This window comes from Thermobia domestica, chromosome 11 (genome assembly GCF_964235325.1).
Source record: "Thermobia domestica chromosome 11, izTheDome1.hap1.1, whole genome shotgun sequence".
NCBI lineage: Eukaryota > Metazoa > Arthropoda > Insecta > Zygentoma > Lepismatidae > Thermobia > Thermobia domestica.
Window position 1 is genome coordinate 16,278,657 of NC_137464.1, and position 27,918 is coordinate 16,306,574.

Sequence of the window (27,918 nt, forward strand, 5' to 3'; positions counted from 1 at the left end):
TATGTGGTGCAGAAATGTGAAGGTGTTATATTTTGTACTGAAGATTTATCTACAAACATATAGTTTTATTTAAAAAATTTAATGTCAGCAATATTTCAATATAGAGCAGGTTAAAATGTAAGGCAACATGACGTGTGTGCGTGCATTTCTGTATCTTACAGTTTGTATTCAGATCGTAATGCATCATAATGAATCATTCCATTCAAAAATAAGTATCTTTTATAAGAACCTGTTTTTTCAATTGTAATGCCTAATTTAGTATTTTTGGCACCTATTTTAGGCACCTAAAACATACTTTTTTTTCTAGAACCTAAAAATCCAATGTCTACTTATAAGCTAAAAGAGACAGATGATTAAGTGAATGATTATGAAAAATTTGGTGGAATGATAATATGGGAGGAAACGGGAGAGTTAGGACTCCCCCGAAAAGGAGAAATTTCTCGTTCGATTTCGATTCTCGTTTCGAAAACGAGACGAGTACATTCTTAAATTCGAGTCGATAAATTTCACGGGTCTCTTGGAGGCACGTCTCAGACCCTAGTATCCTAGTATTACATGATTCATAGTATAAAAGCTACAACAGGGTGTCTACTAAAATTCCAAAATGAAATTTCGTGACTTTTTCGTGATCTTTTCTTTTCCAAACCATAAAATTTCATAACATTTCCAAGTGCGAATTTGGGTGCGAATTAGGCCGAATTTTCATGAATGCGATAGTAGCATGATTTGCTTGCGATTTGGTAGCGACTAAAGCCGCTCATACACATTTTTGGTGGTAATTTTTTACTTTTTATAGAACAAAATTTTCAAGTCTCTACTTATATTTATACAGATAAAAAAAAGAATGTGCCCCAAAAGCTAACTTTCGTGACTTTCATGACCGTTTTCTGATTTCGTGACTTTTGTGACCGATAAAGTCATCGTACAAACACAATGAAGAGTAATTATCAACGTTGAACGATTTGCAAGTCATTACACAATACATTCCGACGATAAATATTGTTTTTTCCAGGCGGGGTTATCGGTCGAAAATGTAAAACAGCTTTTTCAGGCCAGTCATCCTAACCGAGGTTTTTCCTCAATAACACTAGGCAAATGCCAGGATGTTTCCTCCAAGGCTGCTTTCTTCCTTCCACGGATAGTGTGCTCGCCGAGAGATGTCATTCATCATACGTCACGAACTTGACGCATAACACGAATGCCCAGAAATATGTATAAATAAATATGGTTTAAACGTTGCTCAATCGTACCCTTCATGAACCTCTTGTGACATGGACAAATTCCGAACTCTTCTTCAATAAATTCTGTAATTACATAAATTTACTGAACAAGACAAGAAACATCGAGACGCGATAAGAAAAAGTTTTTTCAAGAATCGATACGAGAAAGTTCTCTGACAATCTAGAGAATCCCCTATTAAATTTACGAGACGAGATAACAAAATCTTACTTGTCTCGCTTCGTAGGCAACTTTAAGGTTAGTGTAAAGGGACAAGTTTTGCCGATAGATATCACTACAGTCTTCGTATCTCATGTATTTTTTACCTTTCATGAAAATTTACAATTTCTTTTATAAATTTCAACCTAGAGACTTCAAATTTTGAGAGAAGGAACTTTATAACATTAAAGACAACAATCCGTGCCGATTTTTTACTTAGAATTTTCTTCATTGTTGAAACAGTTCCATTATTAAAGGTTTGGATATCCATTTCAACAATCAAGCCACTTCATTAATGAAGAAAATTCTAAATAAAAAAATCGGCACTGATTATTGCCATCAATAGATTATGAAGTTCCCTTTCTAAAAATATGAAATCTGTAAGTTGAAATTTGTAAGAGAAATCGTGAATTTTCGTGAAAGATAAAAAAACACACGGGAGAGATACGAAGACTGTAGTGCCATCTATCGGCAAAACTTGTCCTTTTAAACTCACGACACGGAGGCAGGGTGCGAATTGGCCGGGGGATGCCAGGGATTTCCCCCCCTGACAAAAATCTTTCCCACCCTGGAGAAGAAAAATTTTATTCCTGGCAGGGATAACTTTTTCCCCCTCTGGAGTATTTTTAAGTGGACATAAAGATAAGTAGGTCTACTTTGCGTAGCTAACCTAAATATTACTTGAGTGAAAATTTATGAAAGATCTCACATCTCAACTGTTTTGTACTTGTTAGTGTATATATATATGGGGGGAGGACTGGGTGCGCATATGGGTGAAATTCATCCCCCCCTGGGAAAATTTTTCAATTCGCACACTGCACGGAGGTATGCGCTCTACCACTGAGCCCCCCTCCCCTTACAAGATGGGACAAATGTTCTCCACTAAATTATTTGTAGCTTTACGTAATAAGTAGTTCTGAACGCAAAATGCGCTCCTTCTTGCGAAATTCTCCCCTCTACAGCAGAATCTATGCAACTGTTTAATAGTTGAAAGACAGTAGAAAGCGATAAGAACAGAAAAATTCATGGAACAATTCAAATGATATGATTGATCTGCGGTAACGCAACAAGTACGATATATCACAACATAGCCTCAACTGATTGAACGAACACGAAACTATCTTATGCTCATTGTTTTTCCATATCAGAGGGTGTATTTGTAAACGTTTTTGTTTCTCCTATACATAAACAAATATCTTTTGATATCCACATTATAAATATTACATAGAATTTAATACCTTATAGAAAAAAGATACAAAACCTAATACCATATAGCAGTGTTCCTCGAACTTTTTTCAAGTGTGGAGTACTTTCATTAGAAATATTAGACGGACCACCTACTTCCGTCACCTTCAAACCAAATCATTTTGTATCAGTAAATGTTAATACCAGTATTAACATAGTTAATATCATATAGTATTAACTAAAATTTTTACAGATGCTTTTTATAGGTGTTTCCATTAAATTGATACGTATTTGTAAATGTTCATGTATTTACGTTAACACGTGAAATATTTGAAGAATACCAAGGAACTATAACACTGATACTTAAAGCATATTGTAATCCCCTGAAAATACACATCTTGACCGCACGCAAGTTCATTTTAAGTGTCAATACAAGATAAACTGACAACAGTTTTTTTTTTTTTTTTTTTTTTTCACCACAGCCTGTGCAAATATTTCTTGCGAAGTTATTGTGGTCGTTCGCAGCAGGAGAGATCTGTTTTGATCGCGTTCCAACAGCATATGGAAGACTAAAGACCTACTTGGAACAAAAACTACATCAAACACATTTTGCGACTTCTACTAAGTACTCTAGCACTTACGACAGAATTAAAGAAGATAGTCTTACTCTAACAGATAATTAATTAATCCTAATCACCAATGCGCACACAAAAAGTTGCTCTCTATTCAAACCATCAACATATTCTGTTTAAATCATACTTTGCCTATAGCAATCCAAATAGGCCTACCTATTATTTGGTTATTTTCAAAAGGCCAAGGACGTGAGGAAAAGAACTACAATATGAAACAAGTGGTAGTGTCACGTGTATATCGCGTGGATGAGTTTGATTTGTATCATGTGATATATATATATAAACAATTTCATATATATACACAACGTCCCTAGGACGTCCAATTTTGATCCCATTATCCTATATATTTCCCGGGATTATCGCCACAATGAGTAGACATCCCATGGACGTCCTAAAGGATTTCCTCGTAGGATGTCCACGGGATGTCCCGGATAGGACACGAGACCCCAGGGAAATCCCACGCTGGACATACCTCGGACCACATTACCCCACGATTTACCAGTGGACATCCCTTTGAGATCCCGTTGAATATCCCATTTTCCGGGATAATAGCGGAAATCTGGATATCCCGCGGGGGTCTTATAGATGTCCCGGGAGCAAATTCGGATGTTCCCGGGATGCCCCGTTGCGGGTCAATCTCGGATAACCCGTGGACGTCCGTGTGTTATGTAGGAAACTCTTTTTAAAGAAAGCAAGAGCTTCGACAAACTCAGGCACTTTTTGAGGGTACAAGGTTGCCTGGAAAGTTGAGTTGAGTTGATTTTAGTTTAGCGTCCCTTTCAGCAGCGAGGCTATATGAGACGTGGACCTACTGATTAACGTGGAATCCGAACCACATGCGCTCCCGCCGGGAATCGAACCCGGGTCTCCCACGCCAAAGGCGCGTACGCTAACCGCTTAGCCACGGAGGAGCTCTGCCTGGAAAGTAATGAGACTGGGTCCAGGAAATGTAACTTATTGATCCGATTGGTACAATTTGTTAAAATTCTTCGAAGTATTCTCCTTGGCTACTGACACAGCTCTGCAAGCGCTATGCTTCTGAACAGGACAACTTCTGTGGCATATAAGAACTGTTTTAACTCCTTTTTTACCAGGAACACAGAAAGGAAGAAAAAAAGCGCACTTCTTCAATTCCAGGAAAAGAGGAATTACAGCACACGAAAGAAAAAAAAAGAAAAAAAACACTCGTGTATTCTCACAAGTCTTCTCATGAGAATCTGATCTGCTATTAAAGACAAATAAATCTTTCAGTTTTTCCGTATCGCGTGTTTAATGACGTCCTTACTGTAATCTATCTTTGTCACTCATCATTTAAATCTTCATTCTGATATTCTTGGAAAAAGCGTCCGTTACACTTTGCAACTAGAAATAGTTATAACATTGTAGATACACACACACAGTGGTATAGTACGTTTTCCCTTCCCTAGCTTGCAGATTAAGACCCTGCTTTTGATTCCTCTGATAAAGTATTGATCTACTAATTCTACCTATTTGTCATTGTTTCCTCTGCTCCTTCCAGGAACTTGCCATACACTGAGTATTACCTGGTGTTCTGTTGGTTAAATTAAATATATATATTAGATGCATCCATAACGTCTTTAGTTGGCAAACTTTGAAATTAAATTAAATGAAATATTTAAATTTTACGTCCCATGCTTATGCCGGCTAGGCTAAAAGAGACGGTGATGATAAGGAATGAAATGGTGGAATGAAGAAAGTGGGAGAACCCCGAGAAAAAACAAACACGGTGTTTGTCCATCACAAAGCTCGCTGGGATCGAACTAAGGACCCCATGCACCAGAGGTGAACGCTCTACCACTGAGCCACCATTTTTCGTGAAAACCATGGATACTACTACACATGCCTCGAAAAGTAAGCTTTAATTCATTACCTGACAAGTATGAACGAAGATGCCCGAACTCATTAGGTCGGCGTCCGTGAGTTCGAAACTCTCGCTCAAACAAACTCATAAAGGTGAGCATGTTGGAATGATAAAAGCGTTATGTCGAGAGGATGTTGTGAGCGTGATGAAAAAACGTTGTAAGTATGAGGTCGAGTTACCGCGATTTCGAAATGGTTATGTAATTGTGAGGTCGAGTGAACGTGATATATCGGTAATGATTAAGTGAGCGTGTGATGAGAATGGTGATGTGAGTATGAGCGTGATGTCGAGTAAATGCAATGTACGAAATGAAAGTTGAGATTGAGTGGGTGTGATGTCGGAACGTGAGCATGGGATTGGATCAAGAGCGCCGATTTCTCTGTAAATTTGGGGGGTACATTCAGGTGCAGAAGGCGTATATGAGGATTCTAATACAAATTGAGTTCAAATCATGCCAAATATTATATATTCATAAATAAAATTAGGGAGCCCACATGAGCTTTGGGGGCCTGGACCCCTTTCCCTCCAGGATTGGCGCCCTGGGTTGGATTAAGTGGACGCTTTTGGACAAGAAACAGTTCAATTTGATAAAACAGCTAAGGAGAGACAACAATAAACGTGATATTTCAGAGAACCCAGTAAATAAGGCGGCATCCTTCGAAAGGAAATGGCATTTTTGAGCGAGGCTACTACACCATCTCCCAGTGGCGTAGGAAAGGGGGCACAGAGGGCCCCCCCCAGAGGTCCGACAATGTACTTTGGTACTTTGATGTTTGTAAATATTTTTATAATTTTTATGTTTATATATTTTTTGTTTGTATTTACTTTATATGTACCTATAACAGCACTTGCCCCTCCCCCCAAACACACATCCTGGCCACGCTACTGACATCTCCCTTACGTATAGTTTAAGTGTGATACAGTCCAACAAAAGATATTACAAGCGCGCACGGAAGACACTTTAACAGAAGTTCATATATCAATTTATGCCCTGAAATCCAAAGGCAGTGAGTGATTTTCGTACATCCAATCAATAAGTGTTTATCTGCATTAAACATTTAGGAAAGCGTACAAGAGAGACTTAGTTCACACGCAGCTGGATACTTCAAAATGGGGAAATTCTTCTCCATTGTCATTTCAAAATTGCACCGAATCCCTTACCGTAATAATTATTGTTCGAATTGATCAAAATTGCAGATAGAATTACGTTATTTATTATTTTTTGTTTGTTTGCATTGTTTTGTGTTGCATAATCATTAAGTTGGTAGCTGCGGCTCCCGCTCTTTTCTAAAAGGGAGCTCTAATATAGTTTCTATTTTCAGGTTTCTAAAATAAAAATTAAATGAAATCTTTCAGCTTAACATACCCTTTAAGGTTAGTTTAAAGGAACGTTTTGCCGATAGATGTCACTACAGTCTTCGTATCTCTCTAATGTTTTTTTTTTCCTTTCACAAAAATTCACGATTTCTCTTACAAATTTCAACCTAGAGATTTCAAATTTTTAGAGAATGAAGTTCATAACCTATCGAAGGTGACAATCCGTGCCGATTTTTTATTTAGAATTTTCTTCATTGTTGAAATGGCTTGTTTGTTGAAAGGGATATCCAAACCTTTAATAATATAACTGTTTCAACAACGAAGAAAATTCTAAATAAGAAATCGGCATGGATTGTTGCCTTCGATAGGTTATGAAGTTCCTTCTCCAAAAAATTTGAAGTCTGTACGTTAAAATTTGTAAGAGAAATTGTCAATTTTCGTGAAAGGTAAAAACAAAAATATATACATGAGATAAGAAGACTGTAGTGACATCTATTGGCAAAACTTGTCCCTTTACACCAACCTTAAGCTAAGGGAGACGAATGATTAAGGCAAGTAAATGATGGAAGAATTGTTAGAAAGTTAAAGCAAACAGGAGTACACCGAGAAAACCCACGTACACAATGTTGTCCATCACAAACCTACTTGGATGGGGATCGAACCAAGGGCGCCGATTTCTCTGTAAATTTGGGGGGGGGGCATTCAGATGCAGAAGATATATATATGAGGATTTTTAAGACAAATTGCATTCAAATTATGCCAAATATTGTATATTGATAAATATAATAGGGGGCCCACGAGCTTTGGGGGGTCGGCCCCTCCGGCCCCCAGGATCGAACCAGGGATTCCACACACCACAAGAAGCGCTCTACCGCTGAGGCCCCAAGTTAGTTCTAAGATTGCTGGTTTCTCAACAGTAAGAAGCAAATCTGGTTGGCCCATAATTATTTTCAGACTTCTTTTCAATCCGAAATGGTCATATTGTTCTTAATAACTAAAAGCTTAAGGCCGGGAATAATGAAACACTATAGTGGCTCGGCCCAATTCATTGCTCCCTCAATGATGAGTTAAGTTGACGTACGTGGATCCTCAGGTCGACTCAATAGTAGCGTGCATATTTTATCACGGAACTACTAGTTTGACCCTATTCTCTCGCTCTTTGATTGATTATTTTGTTTTTAAGATAAAAATGAACTATATACGATGTCGTAGTACACGTTACCACAAGAATCCAGTTAACCATCCACGAAAAATCCTCTTCTTTTTTTTATTTTTTTTAAAGATAAAGACCGAAGGTTCGATTCACGGCAGAGCTCAGCTGGTTCGGATCTCAAGATAAACTGTAAGAGCATCTCCCATAACCTCTGTGCGAAATGGGGCGTTGAAAGTCAAAATAACCAAACCCAACAGATACAATGGGCACATTTCGATTTATCCTTTTGAAGAATTCGTAGAAAGCGTCAAACATTTGACCGAAAACCTGAAAATTAACCCCTATATATTCACATCTGTCTGATTCATATATTTTCTCAGCCTCTGTAACGAGTACACCCGGTTTCAGACAACAGAAGCTCACATAGTCCTATGACTATGAAAGATCTGGTAAAATAACAACGTGAGGTGAAACAAAAATCCTAGAAAAAAAAACACGATGTCGTCCAGAATACGCTCATACATTATTGGATCAGTAAGCACTACATCACTGTCACAGTGCGACCCCTGAAAAAAGAAAACGGAAAAAGAACAGAACACAATATTTTTCCTTCTGAAGCAGCTAATACGGTTTTTCTTGAAATATGCGAAACGATTTCGTTCTATGAACTACTGATGAGCTGGCTCCACTGAAAACAATCTGGGGTTAAACTTCGTTTACTTCTGTATTTAGGAAAATGCTAATAGACCCATGGAGTTGCAATACTTAAAACATTAATAAGAAAAAGAAATATTCAAAATAACGATGATTAGAACTATTATTTAAAGGCGCTATCCCAGCATTCACTCGGTCGAATAGAGAAACGGAAAACCTTTGTTTAGAATAATTGAGCTAGGGGTTCGAATCCAGGATCTCCTGACTGCGAAACAAGAAAGATATAACTGTTCATCTACGCTCACCTGCTCTAAAAACATAGGTGAAAGTCCCTTTGCACAACTTTCCAAACTCCTTCCACAGTTGCCACACGCCGTTTTCCCAAAGCCCGCTTCAGCAATCCAAATCCACAATAGTCCATAGGACTTGCATCTGGAGATTTAACAGGTACCTCATTGAAAGGTATCACCTGTATGCCACTTGCCTCCTCCACCTCCCTGTAGAATGCGAGGGACGATCGTGAGGTATGTGATGAGGCCTTGTCCATGTGAATACCCACCAGATTGGCGTCATTTCCGTGCATTGTTGGAATATCATGCTCATGATCTGCTTCTGAAAATACTGCGAATTTATTTTGCAGTTCTTCGCCACCCTACGAATCTTCAGTTTACCTCGGTAACAGTAGCCAGTAACGACCATGAACCCTTCTGGGAAGGGTTCTTTACAGACACGGACCCACCTTCTGAAGTCCTTGGCGCCTTTCTCTCGGTACATAATGGCTCTCGGTTTGCCGCAGTCGGAAAGGTAAATCCATGCTTCATCGAGCGTTACGACGTACATACACCTTTGTTTTGCCAGATGCCGTTCGTACAGCTTCCGGGCGTTACACTTTCGTTCCTTTTGGTGGGCATCCGTGAGAAGATGGCCGCGAGCTTTCATGACTTTTTCCAGCTTGAGTTGATGGTGTAACGTCCGGCTCACAGTCCCCAAAGACACGTCAAGACGATTAGCCATACACCTTTGTGTTGGCGGATTTTCTTGCATTGCCATTTTGCGAAGTTTCCTCTGCATGGTGGAGGTGACCTTGGTGCATTCCCGCTTCCTAGGCAACTCCGTTGGTGATCCAAATGGTGGAGCTTTTTAATAACACTATTTAATCCACTTAAACTGATGTTGCAATCATTCTTCTTGCATTGTTTACTAATGACAGAAACACTAAAGTGGGCGTCATAAAGAGCCGCAACATAGCCTTTCCAAAACCGGCTTAGTTTGGGCGGCATTTTGGTCACAGAGTGAAAACACACACACTTGGAAACAAATTTAACACAACACTCACAAAAATGGTCCTGTTTTGTGCGTTATTGTCGCCCGCGCGGAAAACAACTCCGTTCCCACGAAGTCACTGCATAATACTGCAGGACGCCACGAGCCAGGTCGGGTGAGTCCATTCTGAACGGGAGGAGAAAGGAACGAATTCGGAAAAAACGTAGGCTGAATAACCTCTGTACAACTGTGTAGAAACCTGGATACCATGTTTTAAGACTGGCTATTTCACGGTGGAATATGAGACCAACAGCGGACGCCCGTCAACCTCAACATACCAGCAAACATGCGATGCTGTCCATGCACTGATTTCTGAGGACCGTCGAATATCAGCCAAAAAGAGTGCCCAGATACTGGCATCTCCAGAGAGCAAGTTGGTTATATGATTACCACAGTCCTAAACATGCGCAAGCTTTCACCAAAATGGATGCCGAAACTTTCTAGTACGGATCAGAAGAAGGAACGTATCGAAGCATCCAAAGCCACATTGGTTTATTTTGAAAAGACAAATGACTTTTTGGCTAGACTAATACCAGAGGATGAAACCTGGCTCCATATTCATGATCCCGAAACTAAGGAACAGTCAAAGGAATGGCACCACAGTGGTTCCCCCCGCCACAAAAGTTCCGTATTCAGAAATCGGCCAAAAAAAAAAAAAAAAAGTCATAGCGTTTGTTTTCTGGAACAAAGATGGCATTATAATAGTGAAACACCTGCCGAATGGCGCCTCTATCACCGGAGAGTATTACGCTAATCTAGACCAACTGAAAGAGGCAACTACTAGAAAACACCGTGGAAAGCTCGCAAAAGGGATCATGATATTACACGATAATGCACCCATACACAAGTCCAACAATGTCGCTGTCAAACTAACCACCCTGGGATTCCAATTGGTACACCACCCACCTTATTCCCCAAAACTGGCCTTTCTGACTATTGGTCCCTGGTTCGATCCCAGCTCGCGCCAAGTGAATTTTGTGGATAAACACCGTGTGTGTGGGTTTTCTCGGGGTCCTCCCGTTTTCCCCCCCAACTTTCTTCATTCCACCATTTCATTCATTTCTCATCATCACCGTCACCTTTAGCCTAGCCGGCATAATCGTGGGACATAAAACTAAAGATTTCATTTTTCCCTTTCTATTTATTTCCCAACCCGTAAAAACACCTGACGGGTCGTAGCTTTGAGGACATTTCTAACGTCACACAAGCTGCTGAGAGCTGGTTTGAGGGACAATCAAAAGAATTTTTTGCATGGGCCAGAAAAACTTCAACAACGCTGTCAAAAATACAGTGATCTCCATTGGGAAGAAGTTGAATAAATATGTCATCTCAGACCTCTGACACGTGTCTTTCCTCCCCTCCCCCATAATTCAGAAATTAAATTGCGATGACACTCTTGCGAAGTTAAGTCCCTTAGCAGTGTTCCATTGCACCTCTCTCTCTCTCTCCCTCCGAACAAAAGTTTCTGGAAGAAAATCTGGACTGGAAACACGAGATTATTCTGATACCCATCATGGTTCCAAAAGTAGATAATCCAAGTACGTACATCAGAATTAGAATTTTTTTATTATTATTATTATTAAGTGTGGTGTTTTACAAATAAAAATTCCGTATATTATGAGTGCATAACCAAGAACATGACTCTAATGACAATATTTACAAAAGCATTATCGCATTTATAGATGTACAGGAGTAATCCAGTTGATCACAAAATCTTATCTCTGTAGTAGATAAGGTTTAGTAAGGTAAGGACTTTACAAATAAATAAAAAAAAATACATAAACTATTCACTTAATCGGAAGCTCTATACTCTATCTGTGCAGAAGGATCACTTTAATTCATTGATAGGTTGGAGTTCGAAACGTCACTAGGAAAACATAAAGCTTACGATTGATAGTTTGAATTGATAAGCCTTGAGTACAGTACAGTAACCAAAGTGCAATTTGTAAGAGAACAAAAAAAGGAAGTGTCGAAATTGCATACACAGACTCATCTCGATAATACGATGTGTGTTCAAAAAGTATCGAACCTTTTTTCCCGCGTAAATCACTGAAGCGCGGGAGGCTTTCTTCAGTGTAGATATAGAGGAGACACTCATGCGTACTCGTGAATTTTTTCCCGCCCGCACAATGCGTCAGTCGGCCAACGAGTGGAGACGTATAGTGAGCGGTCGTTAGACTTCTTCTTCTTCTTATAATTATTATTATTATTACTATAATGACAGGAAAACTTGAGCAGTGATATTGCATCAAATTTTGCAAAAAGCTTGGAGCTACCCAAGTAGAAACTATTCAATTTGATAAGTACATTCAATTTAGAATGAGATTTTGGGCATGAAGGGTGTGTCCGTGAAATCTGATTCAGGTTTTAATCGCCAAACACAACATTCCTGTGTGTCGTCAGGCTCCACACTCACCCGACATGGCTCCGTGTGACTTATGGTTATTTCCCAAGCTGAAAATAACAGTAAAAGAGACTCGTTTTGGTCAAGAGAAGACATGTGGAATCCGAGGACACAGTTGCTCACCATTACAAAAACTGCGTTCCAAAAGTGTGTCCAACAATGGCGGAAGCGGTGGCAGAAATGTATGCATTACCAAGGAGACTATTTAAAAGGGGATTAGTGTTTCGGATTTCCAAGTCAACAAATGTATGTTTACCAACCAAAGGTTCGATACCTCACTGAACACACCTCATTTGCCAGAAAGGAGAAATTCCTAAGGAAATGAAGGAGTCAATAAAGGCCGATCCATGCAAGACGACACCCCTTGCTATACTGCCAAAAATACCCAAACCTGGCAGACACTAAATAGCATTCAAAAACTGCCGTCGGTCAGTCAACCCACAATATGAACCCAACTGAACATATATGGGCTATTCTAGATCGTGGTTCAGACAGAGTCTCCAAAACTCCACTTCCCATGGAGCACTTCTGCAATGCAATGAGCAAAAATTCTCCAGGTGACATTCTGTTGGAAAGCCGCAAAACACACTGACAGTGTATATGGGCTCCAAATGGCAAATGAACGCACCATTCGTCGTTGGTTTGTCAACTTTCGTTCCGATGATACAGAATTTCAAAATGAGCTCAGTGGGCACCGACGAAGTTAATATTCATACAGTCGAGTCCCGAAAACTCGGCACTCGATAACACGGCAGTCCGGATACCTCGACCACACCCTGTTAGGACGTAAAAACTAGTGGTGGGCACAAAAATCGGTTTTTTGGTGTTTAGAAAAAAAAGGTTCGGTTTCTCACCGAAACCGGTTGTTTTTCACCGGATTCGTTTTTTTTTTTCAAACCAGTTCCAGACTTTTTTAAAAATCTGTTCTATTTCTGACTAGAATAGTGTTTCGTTGTTCTCCGAAAACCGAATACGTTTCTACAGAAATAGTTTTGTTTTTCAAAACTTTTCACCGAACCGGTTTTGGAGAAAAACGAAATGTCGGTTTTTCGGGTTTCGATTTTTTAGAAACCGGTTTTCGGTTTTATAAAAACCGGTTTTGCGCATCCCTAGTAAAAAAAACCTCGCGCAGACCCATTCAAGGTCATTGCAGGGTATTTTTCTGATGTGTATCTTATTAGATAAATTACTGTACAGTGTGTATTCATTAATTTTCATTTTCACGTATAGTAAAGGCATTATGCCTTCATAAAGCACGCACTTTTCTTTTGTTTAAGGGGAATTGGGCAGTTTATTGCATGTTGTATTCTAAAGCAACCAATACATACAAGAACAGTACAAGAACAGAACAGTATTTTCGGAAACACTTGTACTTATTCTTTCTTAACTCCATTCCCGATAACACGGCAGCTTTAGAAACTCGGCTACCATTCGGTTCACGTTAGGCCGAGGTTATGAAACTCTACTGTATTTACAGATCCAGGAACGGTGGTCTGTGCTCACTGCCAATCGGAAGATGCGTGGCCCTGCCGTATATAACATTCAACAAGTGAAAATACTGTTTCTCATAGGTCAAAATATTTAAAACTGATATCAAAAATGGTAATTCTTCCATCAAAACGAACAATGAAAGATGAACTGCAAGGCATGGAAGCAAGTGGACGGACTCTCATGGCAGAAAACTTATGACAACGATGACAATATGAGAGTTCTAACCATTTACAAATCCCAACATCTCTACAAGTTGAACAGATTTCCATGTGTCCTACTAAAACAGAAATCACTGAGTAACTTGACAGCTCAAAAGTTTAAACAGTGTTACTAACACCATATTTCATTAAGAAATCTAGTGAAAGAATAAATGAAGAATTTTGCGAAAACTATAATGCGACCCGCAAGCGCAATAAGGTTGGAAAGCCAGGAATTAGGAAACATGAAAGAAAAAGTGAAAAATACGATGAAAGAACGTAGTCCCTAAATAAAGTATTATTCACTGTAACAAGAACACGTTGAAGCTTCCCTTCGTTCTTATTCTGCCGTTTAATTAGAACATAAAATCCTTCTATCTAGTTTTTGTGTGACGAGTGCATCTTAAATATCTTTATCACCTACCAAAGTTTTGTCGTTTATATTTAATAATAATAAAACGGAAAATAATCACTTGCGGTAAAAAGTGCATTACGGTCTTTCAATCAAAATTAAATCTTCAAAGTACCTTTTCAAAACAAAAATCCTTTGAGTTTTACGTCCCACAGCATGAAAGTTAGGCTAAAACAAACGGTGATGAGAAATGAAGGAAATGATGGAATGAAGAAAGTGGGAGGAAACGGGAGAGCCCTGAAAAAACCCACGCACACGATGTTTGTCCACCACAAAGTTCATTTGGCGCGAGCAGGGATCGAGCCACGGGATCCATGCGCCAGAGATGAACGCTCTACCACTGAGCCACTGCGGACCCCTTTTGAAAACAAATCGCCATAACAATCAATATTACTAACGAAATCACTCAATACTTCACAAGATTCTTGAATATGCGAGCGCAAATGGCCCTTAATCGCCGCTACTGCTTCGACGGGTGTAATCTGCAGAACAAGGGTAAAGCATACACAGTTTAAATTGCTCAGTTCAGACTCTATATGAGACGGGTCTTACAGTTCATAAAGTAGGAGCCGACCTCTGCTAGTAGTTCTGTGTGTTGGAGGCAAAATTCAGAACGAAAGCACGGAATGGAATAGGCATAAGCCCTAAAATTTAGGATTTGTGCCCCTATTTCTGAGTCTTATTCTGTTTAGGTCTTATGAACGATTCCCTTCTAAATCAAAAAACAGTCTGACATCCCACGTCTGAATTTCAGCATAAAGGAAACCCGTCTCCTACCAAGAATAGAACCCACAACCACGAATACTACAATGGCAGATGCTCACATTGATCTCTTAAGAGTAAATGCCTCGAAAGGTAGCAGGGGAAGGGGGTTAGTTTTGAATAAAAAATGAGCAATTGGAATCCGCAGTTTTAAATAACAAAAAGCTACGACTATTCGGATATTGAAGTTACACATAAAACAAAAACACTAGGACAAAAAACATAGACCGCTGTTAACGAAAGAATGGATAAAACAGTAGTATTAATCAAGACAATAAAAAGTAACTACACGTAATCCCATTTTTAGTAACTTTAATGTCTACACAGAAGATAGTAATTTAAAATTGCAACAACATTAAAAGGTCTTTGGTAAGTAAATTCACATACCACCAACACAAAATTGATTAGCAACTCTAAAAAGAAACAACCACGCGCTATATATCCTTCTTGTTTGTAGAATTGAAAAATCAATGATCTTCTCTATCATAAAATGGATTCTTTTTTTTTTATCTTGTTCGTGTGCTATCTCCAACATAGAATATCGTACCATTTGCTAACAAACTTCAATCTGGAACTAATCGGAGACAATCAAAAATTTCCTGCAGAAAGTAATCATTTTTTTAACGACTATAGTCTTTGCTCCACGCTCGACACGAAAATTTCACACTGCGCTCCCTGCTTGAGATAAGAAAAATTAAAAAAAAGAAAAAAGAAAACGCTGCTGCACTCTTAAGTTAACAGAAAACAATGCAACGAGCTTTAGCGTTCGATTCATGAAAGAGAAGAATGCTTTCCAGATGATGAAAATTTTAAAATTGCAAAGCACAGTTTTAATTTCCTTTTCCTGCTGCGACTAACATTAATTTCTCGTAATTATTATTGTTATTGCTTCCAACGAGATTACCTGTTTGCTTATAGACTTCCTTCTCCTACGGGAACACAATTACGGACTTTTGCCCAAATTAGTAACGACTGCTTGTCTGATTCGCTGAAACATAAGCACGCAAGCTTATCAAAGAACCCAACGGAGAAGGAAATCACATACGTTAAAACTAGAGAAAAACAACAAAGTGTCCCTGGGAACAGGGCATGCAATACATACACAATGAACTTCATAGTGTTCACGACGTAAATATACTACAAATTATAACAAGTATGCCACATTGTTAATCAAAAGGCGTGTTGTTAAGCGTCTTTTTCAGTATTGAGGCTATACGAGACGTGGATCTATTACTTAACGTGGGATCCGAACTACGAGCTCGCACCACCACGAATCGAACCCGGTTCTCCCGCACTGAAGACCGCGTACGCTAATCATATACACGAGAGACGAGAGAGTTTTGCTTTCTATCAGATCCTCATCGTTAGTCTAGTGCAGTGGTTCTCAACCTAATTCGTATCCCGACCCCCATTTTATCACATTCTCTTGCGAGCGACCCATTTATAATTTCTGGTTTGTAATAAGCTTGCGTGTGCAGAGATCTCACAATATCCACCTATTTCTATAATAATAGAATCCATTTCTTGTATATAATGCATACAGTAGCTTCCCTAAAAGCGAATGAATTAAAACCAAATCTGGCCACTTTATTCATATTACAAATATCAAATCCGATCCATCATACCGTTTCAAAATTGAGGCAGTTTGAAAATTTTAATATTCCTTCCTTAATTGTACTCTGATGGATATAACTTCCTTAATTTTCGGTCATATGATAAAACAATAGAGTGATTTGTAATATTGGTTAAAAAAAAAAACAGTTGCTAAAAAAGTTATTGAGTATTCTGAATGACTTGATAATGTGCGTCACAAACACTGAACCGGACATCGCCACACTACTGAAATGACACCATGCTCAGGTATCTCATCAGCTTTCAATTTTAATTGTATTTCAATATGCAATTTTTGCAGCATTTGTATTTTTCGTATTTCAATACGCAGTTCTCATTAATTTCACATCCTACCTCTTTCATTTAAATCGATTTTTAAACAACGTTGCACCTGTTGAAAATGTTTAATAGACCTATTGTTTTGTTGTTTTTAACAGTATTTATAAAAATAAAAATATGACTATCAGAAGAAAATTCAAAATAATTCTTAATTTTTTTTCCACTATTAGATTCTAATTATGTTATTCTCTTCTACTTATCTGCGCGACCCCTAGCTTAAGAGACTCTGGTCTAGCGACCAAAGCGTGTATCTTTGGCGTATGCAATCCCGGGATCGATTTTCGATGAGATACCAGAAAAAAATAATAATTCTACAATTATTCAATATCATTAATCATCCGTCTACGTTAACATAAAGGGCATAAGTGTGGGATGTTAAACTTAAAAATGTCATTTTATTTCTTTTGGCAGTAACAAGGAATAAAAATAATATGAAATAAACCTAAAGACAGCTAAAAAGCATGCACCACGATAAAACGTCATAAAAGTCTTGTACGACATTTCATGAAAGATATCATGTATATTGTTTAAGACTTCTGAATTACCACAACTGCTAGTGGCTAAAATTAAAATGAAATGAAATCTATGGGCTTTACGTTCCACGGTTATGCCGGTTAGGCTAAAGGAGACTGTGATTATGAGAAATGAATGAAATGGTGGAATGAAGAAAGTAGGAGGAAACGGAAGAACCCCGAGAAAACCCACGAGCACGGTGTTTGTCAACCACAAAGTCCACACGGCGGGAGTTGAGATCAAACCAGGACCCCAAGCACCGGAGAAGAACACTCTACCACTGAGCCACCACGCCTAGTGCCTAAATTAGTCAAAGACAAGACGCGTGGCATGACTGAACGACCTAAGGCAATGGCCTTTGTTACAGATTCGAATCCTACTCAGGGCATGAGAATCACGTAATATGATTCTATCATTCACTTCTCATCCTCCCATATAATCGTGAGACCCAAAACTTGGAAGATTAATACATAAAACCAAGAGGTTAAACCTATTATTATTATTATTATTTTGTAAAATAATAACAGCAACTCTCTTAACACTTTATAAGATGTTCATAAAACAAGGTGTGTGATTTCTTTCAGACTTCCCAAGTTAAGGGTCAAAAATAGTAATGGACACAAGTTTTTATAAATATAACTACCCTATATACTGTATGCTTTCTATGCTTCTTCCCAATGGACCCCAGTAGTTGGGAATAAGTTTAGCACGTGACAAAAGGGAGAATACGCTTATTACAATTATGTAGTTATTACAAAATAAATACAAATAATATTCAAAAAGCAGTTAACAAATAACAAACACGGCATCATAATTCATCAAATACCGTTGAGTTCATTTTTCTTTAACCTAGATTTTTGGGTAATTCATTTTTTGGCCACACTGCAATTTCTATGGATGACAACACTGATTATTCTTCCGATTTATTATTTCGGGTATAGAATAACATTACGGTATCTATTATTGTGGTAAGTTACAATTCAACGAAAAACGGACAAAAGAAAAAAAATATTAGCTTTTGTAAAATAATTAGCAGGCTGCTCCCTTAAGATATAACTTGTCTTGCACCTGTAATCCAACTATCAAGAGGCGAGATAGTGTTAAGGGGAACGATTCATATGTTGAGGGTCGTCGGGGGCACGGTGGCTCGGCGGTAGAGCGCTTAGCTCTAGTGTGTGGGGTCCCTGGTTCGATTCTTGGCCAAGTAAGTTTGTGTTGGACAACACTGTGTCTGTGGGTTTTCTCGGAGTACTCCCGTTTCCTCCCACATTCTAATTCCACCATCGTTAACTTGCCTAATCATCCGCCCCCTTAGGCTAACGGGCAATACTGTGAAGCATTAAAATGTATAATAATAATAATAATAATAATAATAATAATAATAATAATAATAATAATAATAATAATAATAATAATAATAATAAATAATTTAATTTTTGCATGATCGTCCATCCATCCTCCCATTGCACCGTATTCAAGTCCTGGATGTTGTTTGGAACCCACTTTGACGGAAAAGGTCAGATCCTACGTAAGCTCGTCGTTGCATAATGTAAGAAAACAAATTTTCTACAATCCCTGCGGCCCGTCAAGCAATTCGTAATCTTCTGATGAGCTATTTGTGAGCGGAGAGGGGTGGGAGAGAACGTGTCACTGCAGGTCACTATGTCAGTAAACTTTAAAACGTATAATATTTGAATTGCTTGGTCTATTTGCCTCATGTCATGCCTAATTACAAACCCTAATTAATCAAATTCCTTATTAGCCTTATCCGCTGATCTAGACGCTACGATGCATAATACTTTCAGTGCACGTGGCTCTGGGTTCGACTACCGGCGGGAAAGCACAAAAACAAATCAATTTCACATCAACCGTTTCCTTTAGCTTAAAGAGAATATACGTGGGACTTTTTTTTTTCGTGTGTGTGTGTGTGTATCAGAACAATAAGCAGCAAGACACATTCATGTTGCAATTACATCGTCACAATAGTGTTGAATCTGCAAATTGCCCTGGAGCAAGCGACACCCACTAGCTTGACTGTGTAATATTACCGTCGCACAGACTAACATGTTTTATAAACTATTACTATATAAATAGGACGCTTCAATTTAGATACTCTTCTGGCAGTCGAGCACAATCTGTTACAATACATGCCGGATTAGTAACACGTTACTGTGAGAATTAATGCACTAAACCAAAACTACCTACTATTACGAGGAATGACCAAAAGAAAAGATTACACATCACATAATTTTTATGTTATTAAATGTAATTTAACGAAAATTTATTTCTAGATGAATAACGTGTCTGTCTTGGTACAGGCTTGAAGACTTCGATCTCTGCTCATATACACCCGAAAAACGGGGATTAAAAATTATGACTCGTCTGGAAAATTAGTCAACAGTAGAAGTAAGGAGAGTGGTGCAGTTTCCGTGAGCCAGAACATTCCTGACATTCATAGGCAGATTGTGAAGGTGTATGAGGAGGGCTAAATTTCAAGGCAACATGTAGGGAAGTAATGTCGTGTTTTCAAAGAAAAAGGTCCAATATTGATACTGACAACCCTGGACACAGCGGTAGACACAGTACTCCAACAATTGACGTTACGTTTGGAACGACTAGAGCATTTTTTTTACAGCCGTGACCTTCTTCCTTTCTCTGTTCTAAAGCAAAAAATGGCTGGCCACCATTATCTGGCATGTGATTGTGCCAAAACCGCTGCCCTCATAGTGGTTTTCAGAACTTGACGCGGACTTCTAGCAAACTGTATGGAAAACTATCTATCGCTGCGATATGTGGTTGAACAAAAATTCGCGATTACATCGGGGACTAGTGTTGAGCGCCCTCTATCATCAGGTGTGTTAATCTTCTAGGTATATCACACACATAAGCCGTAATAGGCTTTGTAATCTTTTTTTATTTCCTATCATATCCCGTATACTGGTTTGTACTTGCATACTATTGTACGTACAAGAACGAAAAAAATGAAATCTGAATGAAGTTTTACGTCCCATGGTTATGCCGGTTAGGCTAAAGGAGACGGTGATGATGAGTAATGAATGAAATGGTGGAATAAAGAAAGTGGAAGGAAACGGGAGATCCCCGAGAAAACCCACGCACACAGTGTTTGTCCACCACAAAGTTCACTTGGCGGGGGTACAAGAACGAACTCGACAGAAAAAGAACATCTTCAATCCACTCTAACCACAACGAACCAACCTTCAATTTTATTATTATAACTGCAGACTGGCCCATTGTGGTTACAACGGACTGAAGCATTTGTTTTATCACTATTATTGTAACTAAATGACAATAAGCTATTACATACAAGCTAATAATAATAATAATATTTTCAAGAGGTGGAAAAACGAAGAAACACAAACAACAGCCGAATTCCTCACAATTAACGTAAAAGGCAGGGATAACAACTAGTGGAATGAGTGAATGAACCATATAACCAAAGATTAAAAAACAGGGATACCTCTAACTACACGTTGATTCGAAAGTGCAAAACGATGAATCACATGCAACAGTGGTGTTTCAAGTTAGAATAATCTATCATTTGCATACAAGATTTTTTGAATAAATGCCATCCTAATAACAGAACAATTATTCGAATAGTAATCTTAACACCATATAGTGTATATACAAACTTATCCAAACTCCCTCTAAGAAAGACACGAAGAGACTGAGGTGAGCAGTCGGTGATCTTTAACTGGGAATATGTGGTCAGTCTATCGTGAAATTCTCGTCGTTGGTGCTAGCCTATTTCTTCTCCGTAAGTGCTACCCCACAGCAAAATACAAAAGTGTTACTTTAACTACATTCAAGGTATTTTGATGCCGGAAGAAAAGCACTTTTCCCTAAACTATGCACCACGAGCATGATTCCCGTAGTCCATTATCATGAAAATTTTCCCTGGCCTTAAAATTCGAACTTCGACAACCGTATATCTGCAGCATTGACACTGCCCGTGGAAGTAAACACAACACATTTCTAGTCTCAAAACATTGTAAAAATAAATGCCAATTTAAAAAAAAAAATCACCATTATGAAAACAATCATATAACGATCGTGAAACATTACTGTACTATTAAGAAAATAATACCAGTGAACCCCACATTGACACACAAGAAAACAAAAACGTGTATGAATGCACCTACTGCAGGGCAGTGCCGTAGAAAATCAGCGCCCGGGGCGACAACATACGACGGCGCCCCCATACATATAATTCCATGCAATTTTTCCTTTTTTCTCCCGAATTTTTCGTCCCCCTTACTTCGGTGCCCCCCCCCCCCCCCGCGGCACGGCCCTGACTTACTGGACAATCTAAAATAATAATAATAATACTGAGTTCAAATACTGCTCACATCATTTGAACTATTAATATGGCTAGTGCCAAAATACTTTTCCTACTTTTTTGCAATTGAAAAACACATGCTTTAACTCCGAGCAGAAAACGCCCAGAGTCATTTTTCCTACAGCTACTAATCAAAATAAACACTTTTACATTCCTCAAAAAACGAAGCCTGGTAAATGTCAAATTGTTTATAGGAAGTTTCAAGGCATCCAAACAAGGACTACGAACGAGCCATTTCTAAAATAAAATAACACACGCTTTGAATATACTGTAAATAACTAATTAAAACAAAATAAAAAGCTAGACTCTTTATCAGTATCAAAGTGCCCTACTACAGTTTGGCGTGGGATTTGAATTTTATGAACTTCACTGTGATTTCAGTTTCAACTCAGCCACCACGTACTGATAGCAAACTAGAACTTGCCATATGCACGAAGCCATGTACAACAAACGCGTTTAATCAACAAAAATAAATGTATAACATCATAGCGACAAATTTCAAATAAAAAGCGAATGGATTAGGGCTAGTTGAGAAATTTGAAATACGGACTGTGCCACGATACACCTTCTGTATTTTTAACTAATGTCAATATTTTAATTTTTTTAGAAAATACATACAAGCATTTACTCAAATACGACCTCACTCAGCTAAAAAAATAATGATAATTCATTAAAACAATCAACTATGACACTCCCCACACGTTGTCCTCGTACTAAGTATGGTAATGCAAGGGCAAAGATTTCGATACATTACATTGCAACTACCTTTGAATATGCCAAATCTGTTCAGAAACTAAATATGCATACAACATTAATTTCGGAGCTATTATCCGAATAAGCATGCTTAAATTAAGTTAAATTTTGGCTCGTTCATTCTCGTGCCCCAGATTTACTTCCACCGGTAACTAGAACTGTCAAAGCCATATCACACGTCACGACTGAATATCAAGTCACCGGTTTATTATTCACAGTAAAAAAATATGACAGCTCGTGTAAACTGTTGACATTATTACCCGCTATCTCCTTAAACATGTTGCAAGATTTCGGAACAATTAGAAACTAGAAACTGTTACATTTCTTCATGAATATTAATTCAAGTACCAATCTTACTTCGATGTTGTGTACACACTTTTTCAATTTCATGCGTGTAAGTACACATGAACCAGAAACAATTTGGACCACACAGTCATACAAATCGCTCGTATTTTCGACATTGCACTGCCACTATAATTTACACTTTGCACTTAACTATCACGAAAACATTATCACAACATTTAATGTCATTGCCATCATACACATGATCGCGATTTGACACTGCACAGGATTTCCCATTGCTTCATTCTTCATTTCTTACTGAAAACTTTTTGATTTAAGAATTTCAAAAAATTACTATACCTTGGAATGCAGTTTGGTGGTGTCCTATCCACTTCCCATGTTGCAAAAAGTTTCATAGGGACAGGTTTTGTCCCCATGATCGGCGGTGGCTTACTCGCTTTCTCCGCCATGTTTACTCGCGTACTGAATCCCGATTTCCCAGCGTGCATTGAGGAGTGTCAGTACAGCAGCGGCACATGTACTCAAAAGCTTTCGACGCCACCTTTTAGCAAAACACTGAACTAACTGCATTGCACAAATAAATTATTCATGACGTAAACAAGGAACCGCGATGACGCATGACTCTTCACGTGCAATTGAAGCGTTTCCGTAAGAGAGAGAGAGAGAGAGAGAGAGAGAGTGAAAATAATTGAATTAGTTCAACTGCTGTCATTATTTATGGGAGTACTTTAGTTTCCATATGAAAATTTTTGTTTTCTGTTAGGCTGAAGCAGGGGTGTAGCCAGCAGGTTTGTGTAGGGGGGCCCGTCGTTTTTGAGGTGGGGCCAGCTACAATGTACAAAGCCAAAAAAAAAAAAGTGTTCTGCTAGTGTTTTTGAGGCCTGAAAGAAAGGAAAATTTTGGTTTTCTTCTGGAAAACTAAAGACACTATTTTAGCTTATTATTATTATTATTATTATTATTATTATTATTATTATTATTATTATCCATAAATTATATTCAAGATGGTTTTTATTATGCTTAATCAAGAACTACTGCCCGGGACCAAACGCTATACTTTTGTGCATAACTATAAAGGTAACAAGAAAGTTCTGCCCCTTTTCGTGGAAGTCTGTGTTGAATTGGACCTCACATCGTGAGTTGAATGCGAGTGGAGATAAGGCGAACGTCAGTTGTTGGTGTGGGTATATCCAACATACTACCTGGTTGTGGCAATTCAGACACACCGTGAACTTGCGTAAAGACAGAGGGAACATGGGACATCCACAGAACGTCATAAGAGCATGTATGATGAACGAGTTCAAATGGAGGTCAAACGCCGCTGTAGCGGGACAGAAGATATGCCAGGCCTTTGGTGAGGGTGTCCTGACGACGCGGACATTGCAGCAATGGTTTAATAAGTTTAAGGACGATGACGAAACACCCGAAAACATCACGTGCCGGAAGATCAACACATGTACAAAGAGGAACTGGGACTACAATTCAGTGTGTGGAGAAACCATTCGGCAGCATCCATCAACTTGTGAAGCACTACAAGTTGGGTCAATGGGTCTCACATATTTTGACTCCGGGCCAGAAGGAAACGCGGCAGTCGCCTGTGTTTATTTACTGTTTCGGGCAGGGCGTTGACATGTGATAAAAAGTGTGTCCTATACGGAGCTCCACGGCGCCGTCATCATTGGTTAGTATCCCATGAACCGATTTCAAAACAGCCGAAACCAGCACTGTACCAGAATAAGGTCCTTCTGTGTGTTTGGTGCATCGTGCATCGGGAACTGCTACCAGCTGGTCAGAGTATCAATGCAACTGTGTAGTGTCAGCAGTTGAGCTGTGCTCAACAAAAACTCAAAACTATGGAGCCATCGCTTCTGAATTGCAAATGGGTCCTCGTAAACGGGACAACGCTAAGTCTCACGTGGCTAGAATGGCTCAGGACACCATTTTCCGCCTTGGATGGGAAACAATATTGCAACCACTATATTACCCGGGTATTGCACCGTCCGTTTATCACCTGTTCCATTCTTTGAACAATCACCTTAGAGGACGCCAGTTTAAATCCCTAGTAAAAGTCCAAAATGCACCTGATACTTTCTTCGTTTCACGACCCACCAAGTTCTACCGCGATGGATTCCATGGCCTTCCAGAACGTTTTCAGAAGGTCGTCGATGCTGATGGGAACTATTTTCGATCTTCGAAGGTGACATATCAATGTTCGAAGGTGGTGGGTGAAAAAGCAACAAAACTTCTCTTGGTTACCTTTAAATTTAAGACCTTGTATACAGAACCTATCTACACAAGATTGATTTTCTTTGAAATTTCACTTAATTTCTTTACGGTTTCCTGACAAAAATATTTATTATTCGTGACTTAAAAAAAAAATACTACATTGAGTAGAAATAAAAGAGAGAGCGAATGAAATCCAAATTGAATAAAAGCATTGTTTCTCACCAAATTTTCCATCCTCTATGTCAGCGTTTCCCAACCGGTGTGCCGTGAATGGGCCGCTGGTGTGCCGCGAGGAATCGAAACAAAATTATTAATTTTATATTAATCAAATTGCAAAACGCAGGGGAAAATGTATATTTGTACTTCACATTACTATGAAGCTCTGCTATGAATCTACAATTTTAAGTTCCATACCGGATTAGTGTTCTGTACATTTCTAATGTTGAAAAAAGTATTTGTTACCATTGTTATGACCATTATTGCTTCTTTATTGTTGCAGACTATTTCGTAACTTGAAAATTTAAAGTGTCATTCAATCCTTTCGACAAATTACATACATTTGTGTTTTAAAAGTAAAAGAGATTTGTTTGCTCGTTCGTTATTTAGTGATCCTCCTCCTTAGTAAAAGGTTGGATACAGTTTTTAAAAAGAAAGCGTATTTTTAAAAACCTGAGTCCAATATTTCATTGCAATTGTTTTCTATTTTTAAATTAGAATGAAAAATAAGCATAATGATTTACCACGGGGAAAAACTAGTGATAGAGCTTTCTTCTCTGTGAGAAGGAGATCAATAATCACAGAAAAAAATACCGCTGTATTTTATATTTACAAATAATAATATCTGTAAGTGTGCCGCGAGAATCAAAGTAACATCCGTAGTGTGCCGCAAGTTGAAAAAGGTTGGGAAACGCTGCTCTATGTCTTTTAAAACTCTTGTTAAAGCATATAAAAATATACTTGTTAATCATATAAATCGCAGTAAATTGTGTAATCTGCTGTCACAAAAAAAGTATCCTATTTTTCGATCGGTATAAGGAAGAGAAACTATACTATTTTTCGATCGGTATGAAAAAAAAAAAAAAACAATATTTCTCCTTACTATTTTACCATAAATTATTAATTGTCAATAAAATGTGTTACTTTTAAATGAATGAAGCGAGATAATTTTACTATAATGTTTTAAAAGCTGGTCATTTGGGGGGCCAGGAAACCATTTGGGGGGTCCGGCCCCGATGGGCCCCCCTTGGCTACACCCCTGGGCTGAAGAGAAGAGAAAATGGACAGAAGGATAGCCTGCTTCATGCAACTTTAGAACGATCAAATTTAAATCCCATTACCTTAATTTTTATAGATCTGTTTAAAAATACAAATTATGTTTATAATTATAATTTTGTAAATACGATTAATGTTTTACTACATGGACCAGTAGTTGTTAACGTATGCGTTCTCGTTTCCAAAGGGGCGCTGGAAGAAAAGGGGATGATTACGGGATGATACGGGCATGGGCGGCGTTTGGGTGAAAGGGGACAGTTGCCCCCACTTTTTTTCTAAGTATCCCATTAATGTATATAGTTTCATTTGGAAATGTAAAGATTTTATGTGTATTACTGCTTCATAGAAAAAATTGTGTCATATAATATTTGCCGTTGCGTGAGAACAAGAAAAACAAGAAGAGATTTAAATACATGTATACTTTAGAGATTAGAAGCACAAGATTATTGATGCATTTAAAATGAACGGACATATACACGCAAAATAACTCCACAATCCCCAATCCTTCGATTTGAAGTTTGGGTGACTACACTTAATAAAACAACCTACAATCTTCACACACATGTTCCGGACTTCAATACAAGAAAACAATTTATCTGCAACTTTGTCGGAAACGCTTAATTAAGACGATAGGACTAATTAAAGGTAAGCAGTGAAGATGGTGATAGGGTGACTACACTGAATAAAACAACCATTAAACGTCGCATACGTGTTCAGAACATCAGTACAAGAAAAACGTTTTTGTTTGACTTTGGTCGGAAACGCTTACTAAGGAGATAGAGATACCGGTAATTAAAGGAAATTAGTGGAAATGGCATTTCCTCAAATTACCTTTAATTAGCCCTATGTCCTCAAATAAACATTTCCAATCAAAGTCGCAGATACACTTTTGCTTGTATTGAGGTCCAGAATACGAATGAGAAGTTTGTTGGTTGTTAGTGTCGCCACCTTACAACCAATTCCATTAATTAGCCTCATTTATGTGTTATTATTAAATATAAACGTATAACGACATATAGAACATTCTACATCGAAGAAATCGTTGTGACGAGGTTTTATATGATACTGACATTTTTTCCTAGGCGAGAGTATGTCCTTCCCAGTTTAGACCAGGCGAGATTTATGACCGCGGGGTTTTGGCCAGGCGAGATTTTGGGACACGAGGCTTTAGGGGGCAAGGTTTTCGAATGGCGAGGTTTTGGGCGGCGAGGCTTTGGTCCGCGAAGTATTCGCCGCGAGGTTTTGTACCCAAACCGTATTGGTTGTCTTCCCGTGGAGTTAACATAGCTACAGGAATTGCGTTTTAATTGCCACGGAAAATAACCCAAAAATTAACCTATTGGAGCAAAATTCCAGCATACTTTCACTTCTTACAAGGTTTCAATATGTTAGTCACCCGCTTTGAAACTAATTGAGAGAACATTTCCCAAAAAACAAGTCTTTCACAAGTTATTCTTTAATTGGTAAATTACAAACTTCAATGGCATGCGGATTAAAATTTTAAGCTTTAGCATAGAATAATGAAACTACAGCTTCAAATGTTAATTCTTATGTAGATAGGCCTAATTTTCCAGTTTTGATTCTAAACAAACAAATCCCTTCAAAGCCAAGGTCGCCGATTTCTCTGTAACTTTGGGGGTAGGGGCATTCATAAAAAATACATATAACAAGAAAAAAATAATATAAAAATACATA

General features: G+C 38.3%; 1 protein-coding gene and 1 long non-coding RNA gene across 11 annotated transcripts in view; one reads left to right on the forward strand and one right to left on the reverse strand.

Moving 5' to 3' along the window:
- The window catches only part of KrT95D (phosphofurin acidic cluster sorting protein KrT95D), a 387,731-nt gene extending 364,475 nt beyond the window's left edge, over positions 1-23,256 (reverse strand). For 6 of the 10 annotated variants that reach the window (XM_081730106.1, XM_081730103.1, XM_081730107.1 and 3 more), the window contains exon 1: positions 23,065-23,256. In XM_081730106.1, coding sequence (XP_081586232.1) covers positions 23,065-23,213 — 149 coding nt within the window. In that variant the 5' untranslated portion in view covers positions 23,214-23,256. The remainder of the gene's footprint in view (positions 1-23,064) is intronic. The other 4 variants (XM_081730111.1, XM_081730109.1, XM_081730110.1 and 1 more) reach the window with 1 other exon arrangement.
- The window catches only part of LOC145663919 (uncharacterized), a 162,706-nt gene that overhangs the window by 48,723 nt on the left and 86,065 nt on the right, over positions 1-27,918 (forward strand). The gene's annotated exons all lie outside the window — the stretch shown is intronic.